General features: G+C 33.4%; 1 protein-coding gene across 1 annotated transcript in view; it reads left to right on the top strand.

Annotated features, from left to right (window-relative positions):
* dimm (basic helix-loop-helix family member dimmed) overlaps window positions 1-15,612 on the top strand; it is an 83,985-nt gene extending 68,373 nt beyond the window's left edge. Inside the window, exon 4 of the mRNA XM_075295398.1 lies at window positions 14,134-15,612. Coding sequence (XP_075151513.1) covers window positions 14,134-14,739 — 606 coding nt within the window. The 3' untranslated portion in view covers window positions 14,740-15,612. The remainder of the gene's footprint in view (window positions 1-14,133) is intronic.
* The last annotated feature ends 353 nt before the right edge of the window (window positions 15,613-15,965 follow it).

The following is a 15,965-nucleotide window of genomic DNA, read 5'->3' as shown; positions in this document are numbered from 1 at the left end:
ATATATCACGACAAGCTTTAATCTACAAGTTACACCAAATAGGGCTATCGACTAAAATGGTCCGGTTAATAGAAAGGATATACGAGAACACAGTTTCAGCCGTTTGGACGGGACAAGGGATGTCCGAATACTTCGCAACAACTAGGGGAGTAAAGCAGGGGTGCTTATTGTCACCCATACTATTTGCCCTCTATGTAAACGATTTACATGAACATCTAGAAGACGGATTAGATGTAGATGATCTAAACATTCGGTTGTTATTATACGCCGATGATATAGTTATACTAACGGATGATATAAAAAAGATGCAGAATATGATACACAAACTCGAAGATTATTGTAAAATGTGGAATCTGGATGTAAATCTTGAAAAATCTGAAATAATGGTTTTTCGAAATGGAGGAAGATTGAGCAGAACTGAAACATGGACTTTTAATGGAAGAAAAGTAAAAATAACAAATGAGTTTAAATACCTGGGAGTTATACTGACACCAACTATGCAATTTGGAAAACATATTAAAAACCGCAACATTATGGCAAAAAATGCAATCAATTCAACCTGGGAGAGTTTTCTGGGCCGCAATGATATAAATATGAATGCCAAATGGAAATTATTCCTCTCTGTTTGTAGGTCAGTGCAAACATATGCGGCTCAAGTCTGGGGTTTTACTCATTTCAGTGAAGTAAATTCATTGCTAATATATTTCATAAAGAAGTTATTGCGACTACCAAGCTTTACACCAACATATATCCTATTGCTGGAAACGGATGTGGAAGACAGTCAAATATACTCTTTAGGATTACACCTTAAGTATATTTGTAGAGCTATGTTCCAGTATCACCGCGATATACTCCCTAAGCAGCTAACAACTCTATTGATACGTAAAAATGTGTTTTGGGTGAGAGAAATAAGATCACTTTCGCAGAATATTAGTGTACAATGGCCAGCAGCAATAAATAACATGGAATCGTGGAATATGTTTTCAACAGAGCTCCTGTGTTCATTAAAGCTGGCACTGAAACATAAAAGAATCCAATGTAAATCAGAAAGTCGTACACGAGATTACAAATTTTTGAATCCATCAAGAGCGCAATTATATTTGAATGAAAATTATACATCTGACGAAATTACTTGGATTTTTAAAGCACGAAGTGGAATGCTACATTTAAATTATAACAGCTTCACAACAAATGAATCGGAGAGAGAATGTAAATTGTGCAATATGCAAGAAGAAGAAACAAATCTACACTTCTTCGGCAGATGCCCAATTTTAAACGAATTTAGACGAGCAGCTTTCAGAAAGTCAACTTTAAACTATGAAGAAGTTTTGAACATTTTGAATGGAAAAAATGAGGAGGATTGGAGGAACCTGATTAAATATTTAAAAACAGCCTACAATTATACACCGAAAAAAAAGTTTACTATTTTTTATGAAAAATGAACTAACCCATAGTAAGAATGACCATGATTTGGCGCCAAAGATTTTTTTCATCTAGATAAGTTCATGATTTTCTTATAAATTAGTTCATGTATTGTATCGTATTTTAGTTCATTATTACTATGCTGTGGGAAGAATATAGTTAAACTCATTCAAAATATTCCTGCTATCCGGAAAAATTAACAATTTTTTGGGAACCTGTATTAAGAAATTGGTTTGAAATAAACTGTTTGTCGGTATAATTTTCAAAAAAAGTAGAGAAATTGAGGAATCAAAGGTACAACAAGCCTGTAAACAACTAAGAAATTTTTCGTACAAAACAAGTCAATTTTCTATAACCACCAGTATTTTATTTCAAAAAATTATTATTATATTACACAAAATTATGGGTTATGATATACAATAAAGGAAATATTTTTATTAGTATTGTCGGTAGTTAGTAATTGCTTCTTCAAAAGAGTAATATTCTATGTTATTTATATTTTTATATTTATATTATATTTTGGCTAACTTTTGTTGGGCGGATTTGTCTTATAAGCATCTGAATTTGCAAAGTTATACAAAATATAAGAAAAATATTATCAAATTCATATTGATTTTTAACTTACGGTTTTCAAGAGTATATCCTAGAGCCAATAAGGATATCAGCTTAATTAGCATTAAACTGTTAGAATATTAAAAAAAATTACCAGACCTGGCTACCTGCAAGTGAAAATAATTATTTTTAATAAATTGAAATTTTGGTTTTATTAAACGAACAAAATGCCGTTTATAGAAAAACTTACCACATTGAAAAATCCATCCAGTAGGTATATTATTGGAATCATATCAATGGACTAATGGGACGTTTTTGAAATTATTCTCAGAATATATTTGAAATAAAAAATATTATAAAAGTAGACATAATTGTAATAGAATTGAACAGATACAAAGAAGGTTTTTGCTCTTAGGTCAATTAATTTCTCTACTCCTGAACCATCTTATTTGGACAAATGCAGGCTTATATCACTTAAAACACTTGAGAATAGAAGAATGCTTCAGTCACAAATGTTTCTGTATAAAATTATAAATGGTCTAGTAGATTGTTCTGATTTGCTTAAACTTTTGCATTTGAATGTGCCTCCAAGGCTTCTGCGTCATAATAAGTTCTTTTACGTTCCATTACATAGAACGAATTATTCTTGTAACGAGCCCATAACAAGGGCTTTAAAATAGTTCAACAGAATCAATGAATACAATTTGGATTTAATGTTTAATATTGAAAAATTCGCTAATTTATTAGATATTATAAATTTTTAGTTTTAAGTCCTAGTCTGTAAGGAATTTTTGTTATTCCATAGACTGAAATAAATAAATAAATAAAAAAATGCCACTTGTCAGTATAGCATTTAGTATTTAAAGTGGATATTAAGTTCGAGTAGAGGCTAAAATCGCTATTTTTCTTTAATAATCCATTACAAAAAAAATCTTTATAAAAAACTTGGTTTGGGCTATTCTCCATCAAGTTATATTTAAATTTGTATCGAAGACGTATAATTTTATACTTTTCTTAGTGATTTATTTTTAATTTTAGCGGCTAAACTCGAACTTAGTACTCACCTGTAGGAATTGCTGCAACATGCAAATATAGATTCAAACAAGTATATACGGCCGTAAGTTCGGCCAGGCCGAATCTTATGTACCCTCCACCATGGATTGCGTAGGAACTTCTACTAAAGGCTGTCATCCACAATCGAATTACTTGGGTTGCGATAACACTTGCCGATGGCAAGGTATCGTAAAACTTTTTAACACTGTCTTCTAAATTGTAAGTTAGTCCATAAGGGGTATATATTAAACAAAAAAAAAAGGCCGATTAAATACGTATATAATTCAGTTTGACAAAATTTTCTATAGAAATAAAATTTTGACAAAATTTTCTATAGAAATAAAAACTTGACAAAATTTTCTATAGAAATAAAATGTTGACAAAATTTTCTATGGAAGTAAAATGTTGACAAAATTTTCTATAGCAATAAAATTTTGACAAAATTTTCTATAGAAATAAAATGTTGACAAAATTTTCTATAGAAATAAAATGTTGACAAAATGTTCTATAGAAATAAAATGTTGACAAAATTGTCTATAGAAATAAAATGTTGACAAAATTTTCTACAGAAATAAATTTTTTACAAAATTTTCTATAGAAATAAAATTTTGACAAAATTTTCTATGGAAATAAAATGTTGACAAACATTGCTATAGAAATAAACTTTTTACAAAACTTTCTATAGAAATGAAATTTTGACAAAACTTTCTATAGTAATAAAATTTGACAATTTTTACATGGCTGTTAGAGGCCATATACTAACGAAATGTACCAAATTTCAACCGCATCTGATGACTTTTGCTCCTCCAAGAGGCTCCGGAGGTCAAATCTGGGGATCGGTTTATATGGGAGCTATATATAATTATGGACCGATACGGATCAATTTTTGCATGGTTGTTAGAGACCATATACTAACACCACGTACTAAATTTCAATTGGATCGGATGAATTTTGCTCATCCAAGAGGCTCCAGAGTTCAAATCTGGGGATCGGTTTATATGGGAGCTATATATAATTATGGACCGATATGGACCAATTTTTGCATGCTTGTTAGAGACCATATACTAACATCAGGTACCCAATTTCAAACGGATCGGATGAATTTTGCCCCTCCAAGAGGCTCCGGAGGTCAAATCTGGGGATCGGTTTATATGGGAGCTATATATAATTATGGACCGATATGGACCAGTTTTTGCATGGTTGTTAGGGACCATATACTAACACCACGTACCAAATTTCAATCGGGTAGGATGAAGTTTGCTCTTCCAAGAGGCTCCGGAGGTCAAATCTGGATATCGGTTTATATGGGAGCTATATATATTTATGGACCGATATGGACCAATTTTTGCATGGTTGTTAGAGACCATATACTAACATCAGGTACCAAATTTTAACCGGATCGGATGAATTTTGCCCCTCCAAGAGGCTCCGGAGGTCAAATCTGGGGATCGGTTTATATGGGGGCTATATATAATTATGGATCGATGTGGACCAATTTTTGCATGGTTGTTAGAGACCATATTCTTACATCATGTCCGTTTATATGGGGGCTATACGTAAACGTGGGCCGATATGGCCCATTTTCAATACCAACCGACCTACATCAATAACAACTACTTGTGCCAAGTTTCAAGTCGATAGCTAGTTTCGTTCGGAAGTTAGCGTGATTTCCACAGACGGACGGACAGCCGGACAGACGGACGGACATGCTTAGTTCGACTCAGAATTTCACCACGACCCAGAATATATATACTTTATGGGGTCTTAGAGCAATATTTCGATGTGTTACAAACGGAATGACAAAGTTAATATACCCCCATCCTATGGTGGAGGGTATAAAAAATGGTTGCATCTCCAACCTGTGATTCAGATGTAGAAAAAATATAGATCATCCTATAAACACTCATGTTGAACATTTTTTATGTAAATCAATTAAAAATCCGCACTAATTTTAAACTATTAACAAAAATATACAGTTCCTAAATCTGTTATTTGTTTTTTTTTATCAATAAAAAGCGTTTTTGATTTTTTTGATTTCTCTAACATCACACCATTCACTTCTCAGTTTCTAAAATGTTTCGAAATAAATGTATTTTCATTAATAAACACCAATACCGCACGTGCAATTTTGCAAAATTAAATCCACGTGTGCACTTCATAAATACATCAACAGAACTGAATGCAGCAATGAAACTCAAAGACACAAATAGTCATAAAGGATACATACCTACCGTAAAGAAAAACAACTCCACACACACACGATCCCTTTCTGATCTCGCTATTGCAAGAAAACAACTCTCACCACAAAAGATACCAACAACACACAAGGAACATTCCATTGTCTCTAGAATCAAAACAACCAACAACAGCATAAATGACGCAATAACAAACACAAACAATTATACGAGATATACACAAAATGTCTCTAAAAACTCCCTCACATGATGCACTCACATTTTCCAGTAGCACGTTTATTGATTAGTTGGAATTCTATCTATAAGTTAAGGTAAAATATATACCAAATCTATGAGGAATCTATACAAAATTATATACACCCGTCAAGGATTATATTAACTACTTTTTATTCTACTTTATCTAAAATTGTCAATGTGAGTAAAAACACTCCAACATATAATAAAAAGGGAAATAATCTATAGGTAGCCATCGTACGAATCGGTAAAGTCGTTAAGTTAATTTTTACTACAAAAAAATTTTTTCCATACAAAATTTTTTCTTAGTAAATTGTCTACATTTCGTAGTAAGATTTTTATATTGCCCATGTATTTTTACAATAGAATCAACGATGCATTAACTACTGTGTTGGAAATTTATTTAAGGAAAAATCCTTCCCATTTCGTAGTTAGTGAACTAAAAAACATTTACTGAATTTTTATTAGTTTTCCTTTAGCTAAGTTAATTTTCGTTGTGGTTACGAAAAATGAACTATATTACAGTAAATTTGTTGAACTATGTGAAAGTTAAAATGGTCCTTAAATTTACAAGACACCTTTTTTTCTGTGTAGAGCTTTTTTATTAGCGCATTTTCAGTGAGCTCAATCAACTTGAACATGTTAAACTAGATCAAGCGGCAGACGTGAAATACATTGCCGCAATAATTGTATTTAATTCTAAATAATAATTGTTGAAGTTTATACAATTCTATACTTACCTTAATGAATTTACATATTTTGTATAATTTAAAAAAAAAAAAAACAAAAAGCGTTATCAAATAAAGAATACTACTACTACTACTACTACTAAAAATTGGCTTTAGTGCACTGGAGGGTTTATTGGTTTTTGAGTGTATATTTCAATGACAAGAGACCACGTTTTTATAGTCGAGTTCGAACGACGTTGCACATTACGGTGAAACTAGAAAGAGAGCTATAAAACACTCAAAGTATCACCAGCAATACTGAGAGGGGATAATTCACCGCTGAAAAAATGTTTGGTCTTTGATAGAAAGTGGGATTGAACCAATGACCCTTTGTATGAAACGAGGGCATGTATTAATTTTTTTATTTTATAAAGGGTGGTTAAAATTTCAAGGGCCGATGTTGATTTTGAATAAAACACAAACTATTTAGGAAATTATTGTAATTTTTTTATTATAATATATTGGTATTACTCAATTATGTATGGAACAAAATATCGGCCAAATGGGCGCCGCTACCTCGGTGGCACACCTTCATCCGATGGTCCAAATTTTCGATGACGCTGAGGCATAAAGGAGGTTCTATGCCGTTAATGTGCCGAATTATCTCATCCTTTAGCTCTTGAATTGTTGCTGGCTTATCGACGTACACCTTTTCTTTCAAATAATCCCAAAGAAAAGAGTCCAACGGTTTCAAATCACATGATCTTGGCGGCCAATTGACATCGCCATTACGTGAGATAACACGGCCATTGAATTTGTTGCGCAAAAGAGCCATTGTTTCGTTAGCTGTGTGGCAAGTGGCACCGTCCTGCTGAAACCACATATGGTCCACATCCATATCTTCCAATTCGGGCCATAAAAAGTTATCGTCTCACGATAGCGAACACCATTCACAGTAACTGCCTGACCGGCCTCATTTTGGAAAAAATACGGCCCGATGATGCCGCCAGCCCATAAACCGCACCAAACAGTCACTCTTTGTGGGTGCATTGGTTTTTCGACAATCACTCTTGGATTTTGGATATTGACGAATCCACTGAGATGAAAATGTGCCCCATCACTGAAGATGATTTTCTTCGAAAATTTATCATCCACTGTTGCCATTTCATGGAATCATTTAAAACGTTGTTGGATTGTGTATCTCTCCATGGTTCAAATTGAGTAAGTCTGAAATAGAGAAATGTCAAATAAAATTCGGAAAAAAAACTTGGCGTTTAGGTGTGGTTCACATTCAACATCGGCCATTACAATTTAACAATTTCTCTCATGGTGAGTTCACTTTTTTTGGGTGTAGTTAATGTCTAACGAATATTTTAACCTAATTTTATTTTAACTGTATTGCATTATTTTATAGTTTGGCTGCATTATAAATTCAAATTTATTTCGGAGGACATCTCCGCAGTCATATCCCCTTGTTCTGATTTTCGAATTCGCAAAACGCAAAATTTTCCTCAAGCGCTAGTTTCCGAACCCCAATCACTAATAGAAAAAATTGTTTTCTACAATCGTGAACGAACGGTGACAAAATGAAACGGAAACGGTCACAAAAAATCAAAACGGAATGTTCACGATTTCGTCCACGGGCGTTCACGATTTCATGAACGGCATTCGTTTTTCTTTGGCCATGAAAAGTCTTAAAATAATCGTTAGACGTTGATATGGAAACTCCGCCGAGGGTGCAATGTGCTAAGGCGTCTGTTAACGCGTATAGTGCAGACAACACAGGTTCGAGTCACGGTAGCGGAAATCTTTTTATAATTTTGTTTATAAACTCGTAACCATTACGTTGTCAGACCATGAACGCTGGTTGTTGGTTTGACAACGCATGTTGTCATTTTAACGTTGTCAGATTGACCCCGTCTGTTCTCAATTTGACAACACTTTCATGCACGGATCGTTTTGAAATGACAACTCCGTTCATGATTTTTTCTATGGGTGATGATATATAATACGAAATTTGTACATACTGTTCTCATGCATAAGGAAATTAAATGGAAGAAATTTGTTGGCAAAATATGAAATGGTTCAGAAGTCAATGCAATAACTATCAATACAGTTATTTTTATACCCACCACCCAAGGCAGATTTAGTAAGGTAGTTTTAGTATTACAAAAACAAAAATGTCAGTCGCCATATTGAAACTTTGATTGTCAGTCAAATTGAATTAAATTTCTCACTTGTTGAACAATATGTTCAACAAGTTGGAAATTTAAAATAGAGAAAATCTGGAAATGATCGATGTATGCTTCGAAATATGATACGGTCTATACGAATAATTGAAGTAATTCTTACCATCAATTATGAGGATAATTTATTTCGATACTTTTCTGTCATAAATTTAAAGCAAATTGAAAATTCAAAATTTTTGGTATAAAATAATTTTATTTTGAATTTTTATTTTTATTTGTCACAATTGTCTATTAAATATTGGCGTAGCTAGCAACATTTTCGTAGGGGGTAAAAGCTACTCATTGTGAAGATACCTCAAAAAGAGAAAAAATAAATTATTATAGATGGGAAGAAACCATAATATTTAATTCAATGATATATAATTATGATTTGAAGAAATACTGAATGGTATTTGGTAGGGGGAGATGAAAAACCCATAAAACCCCCTTAGCTACGCCTATGCCATTAAGCAGATACCGACAATAAAAGTTCTGCTCAAATGAAAAAATTGTAATCATCTGATAGCTTGAAACTACCTTCCTAAATACCTTGCCCACCACCATAGAATGGTGACGGGGGTATAATAAGTTTGCCATTCCGTTTGTAACACATCGAAATATCGATATCCGACTATATAAAGTATATATATTCTTGATCAAGGAGAAATTCTAAGACGATATAACCATGTCCGTCTGTCTGTCTGTTGTAATCACGCTACAGTCTTCAATAATGAAGCAATCGTGCTGAAATTGTGCACAAACTCGTCTTTTGTCTGCAGGCAGGTCAAGTTTGAAGATGGGCTATATCGGTCTAGGTTTTGATATAGTCCCCATATAAAACCACCTCCCAATTTTGGGTCTTGGGCTTATAGAAATCGTAGTTTTTATCCAATTTGCCTGAAATTTGAAATCTAGAGGTATTTTATGACCATAAATGGGTGTGCCAAAAATGGTGAGTATCGGTCCCTGTTTTGGTATAGACCCCATACCGACCGATCTCCCGATTTTACTTCTTGGGCTTATAGAAACCGTAGTTTTTATCCAATTTGCCTGAAATTGGAAATCTAGAGGTATTTTCGGACCCTAAAGAGGTGTGCCAAAAATTGTGAGTCTCGATCCATGTTTTGGTATAGCCCCCATATAGCCCCATATACCGATTTCCCGATTTTACTTCTTGGGCTTCTAGAATCCGAAGTTTTTATTCAATTTACCTGAAATTGGAAATGTAGAGGTATTTTAGAACCATAAAGAGGTGACTCAAAAATGGTGAGCATCGGTCCATATTTTGGTATGGTCTCCGTATAAACCGACCTCCCGATTTGGGGTCTTGGGCTTATAGAAACCGTAGTTTTTATCCAATTTGCCTGAAATTGAAAATCTAGAGGTATTTTCGGGCCATAAAGAGGTGTGCCGAAAACGGTGAGTATCGGTCCATATTTTAGTATAGCCCCATAAGAACGATCTCCCGATTTAATTCCTTAGGTTTGTAGAAACCGTAGTTTTTATCCGATTTGCCTGAAATTGTAAATATTCTGGTATTTAAGGCTCACAAAAACGTGTATCGAATTAAGTTTTTATCCATTCCATCCATTTGGTAATGCCTCCATATAGACCGATTTCACTTCTTGAGGGTATATGTTTGAAGGCGCACTGATCATGGAAATTGCTTGAAAATCAATGTAAAATTTCCAGATTTTACTTTTTGGGGGAAAATCTACAGATTTAAGATTTCAATTCAAGACGTTATTTCTTACACACTTACCAGAGATGTTAATGATTCCTCTAAAACTCAAACAAAAATGGTTCTTATAAATCCAGAATCTGATATAGTCGTCATAGGTAAAATCTTTAAATTTATCTTCGTGAAGTGTACTGGTTGAACTGGTCTGCTTGATATGTCCTCAAACCTCAATGAAATTTCCAAGGAAATCCTAATATTTGATTCATGGTGGTGGGTATTTAAGATTCGGCCCGGCCGAACTTGTTTGTAATTTGCCTTTTTCTAATGTTTACCAGTAGGTTGTTGAAACCTTTTACAGTTAGTGGACGCATGAAGCTTTCTAGAAAAGAAATCGGCTTAGTAATTGGTGATTTGCCAAATCAGATTTTTTAATAAAATGTTTTCTCTTTTAAAAAATTACGATTTTTTGAGGAGAAGAACTCATATACTAGTTGACCAAAATGGTCGATAAAAGCTTAAAACATATCCCTATTTGGTGTTCTATAAGATACAAGCACACAAACTTGAGAGAAGTCATGAAACCAAATGTTATGACATAAAGAATGTCGGTGCCTTTTCCGGAAAAATTGGCCAAAATTCGGTATTGTTTGAAATTCCAAATTGTGGTGTCTAAAACTTGTAATCTAAAGCACATACACAGCCTTACACTAGTTTACATACCCCTGAGTTTTTAAACTTCTAAGAAAAGAAAAGAAAAAATCCGCTCAGAAATGGACTTTCTAGCTTCAAAATACTGACCCCACTTTGTTAACATTTTGCAAATATCTCGCAAACTGTAAAGGGTATTCGCACACGATTTTTTTGGAGGCTTTTTTTCTTTTGACGTAGTATCACTCTTTCCCAGTGTGCCAGTAGATCTCGCTATAAAAACCATAGTAGATAGATGGGACGAAATAAGTTTACATACGAACATGACAAAGAATTTATTTCTCAAAGTACTGAAATTTTGTATAACGGATAATAGATACTTCCAATATGACGGCAAAATATACAAACAGAAAAGAGAGTTACCTATTGGATCACCAGCTTCCCCCATCGTGGCAGACATACTGATGGAAAAACTACTGGACGAAAGTTTGAGAAAACTTACACAAAAACCGAAAATAATAACGAAATATGTAGACGACTTATTTGCTATCATTAAGGAAACGGAAATTGAAAGAACCCTGACAACACTCAACAACTTTCACAGCAGCATGCGATTTACCATGGAACTGGAAGAAAACGGAAAATTACCATATTTGGACATATTAATACTTAGAAACAAGAAAAATATAAATTTGGACTGGTATCAGAAAAATACGGCGTCAGGCAGAATTATGAATTTTTATTCAAAACATCCAAAGAGGATAATTATTAATACAGCCCAAAATCTAATTGACAGAGTTCTTTCCATCAGTGAGAAACGATTCCATCAAGACAACAAGAAAATACTACAAAAGAAACTAGAAGAGAATAATTTCCCTAAAAACCTAATTAAGAATTTAATAACATCCTTTAAGCCATGCACGGAAAAACGAGACATTGAAAAACCGGAAAAAAATTTCAAATCTTTAATATATATACCAGGAATATCGGAAAGAATAACAAAAGCCAACATTTTTGACAAGAATAAATATGACTTAGCACATAAATCTAATAATACGGTTAAAAAATTGTTTACCACCATCAAGGACAAAATTCCAAAAACGGAAACACCAAACGTGGTTTATGAAATTCCATGCGAAGGAAATTCAGTAGAAAAGTGTAAAATGGTGTATATTGGAACCACAAAAAACAAATTATAAACAAGAATATCAGGTCACAAATCCGATATAAAAACTCGCAGCAATTCTAGACTACAAAAAACCGCGTTGACAGCCCACTGTGCAACAACCAAACATCAACCGAACTTCAATAATGTCCGCATCAGAGAACGGCTGCGATCTACCGCAACCGACCAGTGTATTTTGTAAACACTAATATTTGCAATCTTAAAACACCAATTGGTAAAAAAAATTTCAACCACCAATATCTAATGCCATCGACGACTGTCGGTGTTTGTTAGTATGAGTGTTGGTCTCTCGAAAACACAGTACTAAAGCAATCACACAAATTGGTTATTTGGTACTCTCTCAATTCTCTTGAGCTAATGCCAACTGCTGGCAATTGTTGTTGTTGAGTGCAATCACACTTAAGTGCCACACTCGTTTTTTGTTTATCGAGCGTTGTTACGATGTCGATTGGTTTAAGATTGCAAGACACTGCATACGAACATTGTTATATACTAATGGTGTTTTTATTCTCGCATTTGTATCAATGTGAAAGATCGCATGGTAATTGGTGTCTTACTCACTGCCACCGACATTTTGTGGGTAAGATTGCAATACGGAAAAAAGCCACCGGTTGCAGTTCTCTGGTCCGCATATTACAGCAAGAAAACAATACCAACAAAAGACACACATTAGAAATGCTGCACATCAATAATGTACCAACAAATAGAAGAATGAATTACAAAACAGACACAGACATTGTTAGCTCAAAAATTATAATATTATTTTGCGTGTGGATCTCAAATAACTCAAAATTCAAAATTTCTGACAAATTTTATGAAAATTTTAGACTGGGTTTATATGTGGTGCTATATCACAAAATTCTCCGGTATGACCCATCTTCGAACTCGATATGCCTGCCAAAAAATGAAATTTCATCCATATAAATACACTTTGAATGGCCTGAAATCCATTACTTCGTTTTTCGTTGTTCGATTAAAAATCCTAATGAAATCTAATTTGTCGATATATTTCTTTAGTTACAAAGATAGGAAGTGTTTTTCAAAGTTTGTTTCGCCGGAGTCGGAGTCGAGCAAAATTTCTACGACTCCGACTCCAGCAATATCTTCAGACTCCGACTCCACAGCCCTGATTTTTACAATTTGAAAAACTTTTTCGCTCCGACCAGGGATTGAACCTGGGTTTGCTGGCACCATAACAGAACGCCTTAGCACACTCAAACTCAAACGCCATTAAACATAAAGCGTCGAAAGGTCAATTCAAATGTTTGTGATATGATCGTAACACGACACCAAGGAATAACATTCTAATTGCTTCTCGAGATGTTCTTTATTAGTATGAACGAAAAAATAAGAAACGCAGGTTCAAATCTCACCAGCGGCAATTTTTTTTATCAAATATTTTTATAAAAAATTATTTTTTTTATGTTATGCAACGTTTTTATTTTTTATTTTCGGCATATATTTTCGTATAAATATATAATTTTTCCACTAAAAATCAACAAAAAAAATTAAAAATTCTCGTAATTTGCAAAACCTTCTCAAAAGAACTTCCATGGAAGCGAAAAAGTCAAACGGCACAAGTTCAAATCCCAGCGGGGATGATTTTTTTTATTATTATTATTTTACTTTTTTATTAATTTTCTATTTTTTTTTTATTTTTTATTAGTTTTCTATTTTTTTGTAAAATTTAATTGTCCAAAATTTGCACTTAAAATAGCCTTTCTAATACTTGTTCATAACACACAAACAAATATTTTTTGTTTTCAATCACGAAATTAATTGATCCAATTAATTTTTAATTGAAATGTCTTCAATCACAGTAATTATAGTATCAATTAAAAAATTAATTGAGAGTCAATTAAATAATTAATTGATCCAATTAAAAAATTAATTGATATTATTAATTTTTGTGATTGATTTTTGTTTCAATTAAAAAATTTTTTGAATCAATTAAATTTTTAATTGAATATTTTTTAAAAATCAATTAAGCTTTTAATTGGAAAAATTTTCGTGAAATTTTTTTTCTGTGAAGGACTGCATCGGAAGTAGAAAAAATCATTGGGGAATCCCAAGATGCGCTTTAGAAGAAATGTTTGTGGACTTGTCCAAAAGGACTGCATCGGAAGTTGAAAAAACTCGATGGGGGATTCTGCTTTAAAAGAAATGTTTGTGGAACAACTTCCAATTTTTTTTGCTGGGTTTCTATAGATTTTTTTATTGTATAGCTCAAAAGAAGTACTAAAGTTTCTTTGTGTTCTCTTTACAGTCATTGCGAGAGGTTATTCCTCACGTGGAAATGGAACGTCGACTGTCGAAAATTGAAACTCTCACATTGGCCAAAAATTATATCATCAATTTGACGCACATAATATTGGCAAAACGCAATGAGGAATCAGCACTGGAATTCAATGGTGTGCTCATGAACGGCAATGGTACCGTAGACGCCACTGTGGTCAATAATGGTGTAGATGCCGACGTTAGCGTTCTCGGCCTGAATGGTAATGTAGGAACCAATACCAATGGATTGATTTCCTTGCCAGGCAATTGCTACGACGATACAACACTGACTAATGGCACCACCTACAATTGTACTCTTCTTGCGGAACACCATCAGAACGTCACGCCACAAACATTGACAACGGCGACAACTACGATTCAAATTCAAAACCAACCTCTCAATCACATGCATCACCAATCCCATCACATCATGATATCGAATCACAATCAGATCCTAATGCCCCAACAACAAACAACAGCTGTCTCAGCCCCACCACCGCCACAACAACAACAAAATTCTATTATTATGAATGGCTATGGGGACACTACGGGCGACAACAACAATTTTGATGAACCTTTCCGAGAGTTTATGTAAGATGGAAGTAGATCGATTATCGCACAGAGAATGAAGCAGAGCCCTTAATGTCGGCGGAAGATGACACTAAATTTTTGCCACGAGCAGTGCCAACTTGATGGCCGATTTGCTTAGTCATCGTGGTACACGTATCCATTGTAGATTGGTGTTTTTGGATTTTTTATAGAAAATAAATCGATATTTGAAAAAATCTGATAACATGATTAATCGGAGTGATTTTTAGACAATATTCCGATTAAATTAAAAACAGATAATTTTTAAGTTGTTAAACATTTTTTGATTATGCACCGTCTACAACTTTTGCGGACCTAATGAGCGCCGTTATTGACTGGAGAAAAATAGACAACGGAGTAGCATGGCTGCTTCATTCTCTGCCGCAGCATGGGGGACCTAAATCCCCTCGAATGAAGGATATCAACGAATATTGTTCTAAGTTAGGTCCTGAAGGACTTGTCTCATTTCCAGATTCACCGAGTGGTTACAAATATTGCAACAAATTAGCAAATAATTATAAAAGTTATACACAATTTAATTTATAATAATTTAATTGAAAGAAATCATGTAACTATTATTAATACTATTGATTAGATTTGTAGTAGGATTAGAACACGCTTAAATCGTCCCATAATAGTTCGAACGCATTGAAGTGCAACTAGGTCAACACATCAATGGATTCAATTATGTTACCAAAGGAAAAATAAACAAAAAGAAAAAATACATTTTGGAAAAATGTTTTCAAATTTCAATTGCAATCAAAGTCATAAGTTCGCAGATTATCCTTGTAAAAAAAAGGAAAGAAAGGATATGAACATAAAAAGGATATTTCAATACATGGTTTTGAACTTTATATCCAAATAACAAACGAAAAATATATATTGAGCTGTAATTTATTTTTGAAGGTATATGTAAAATATGGGTAAGTAGAGTTAAAACAAAAGAATCCACAGGTTGCATACACGCAGAGAAGAAACATGATTGTCTCAATCCTATTTGAAGAGCAAAATAATATGATAGGAGCTATTTTTGCGGCGACCATGTAACATTTTCACCTGCAATCATGTTGGCTCAGTGAACATGGTTCTAACAAAAATATAATTGTCCTCATCTAAAATGTTATTATATTGATAAAAAGAATTTTGTTTGAATAAAAAGACAACGGTCACGATTTAAAATGTTATGGTATTCATTCAAAATGTTTTTCTTCTACACTGTTAGAAAAATATGTT

Source organism: Haematobia irritans, chromosome 2 (genome assembly GCF_050003625.1).
Source record: "Haematobia irritans isolate KBUSLIRL chromosome 2, ASM5000362v1, whole genome shotgun sequence".
Classification (NCBI taxonomy): Eukaryota; Metazoa; Arthropoda; class Insecta; order Diptera; family Muscidae; genus Haematobia; species Haematobia irritans.
The sequence above is the reverse complement of the archived record's forward strand: the minus strand, read 5'-3'. Positions and strand labels throughout refer to the sequence as shown.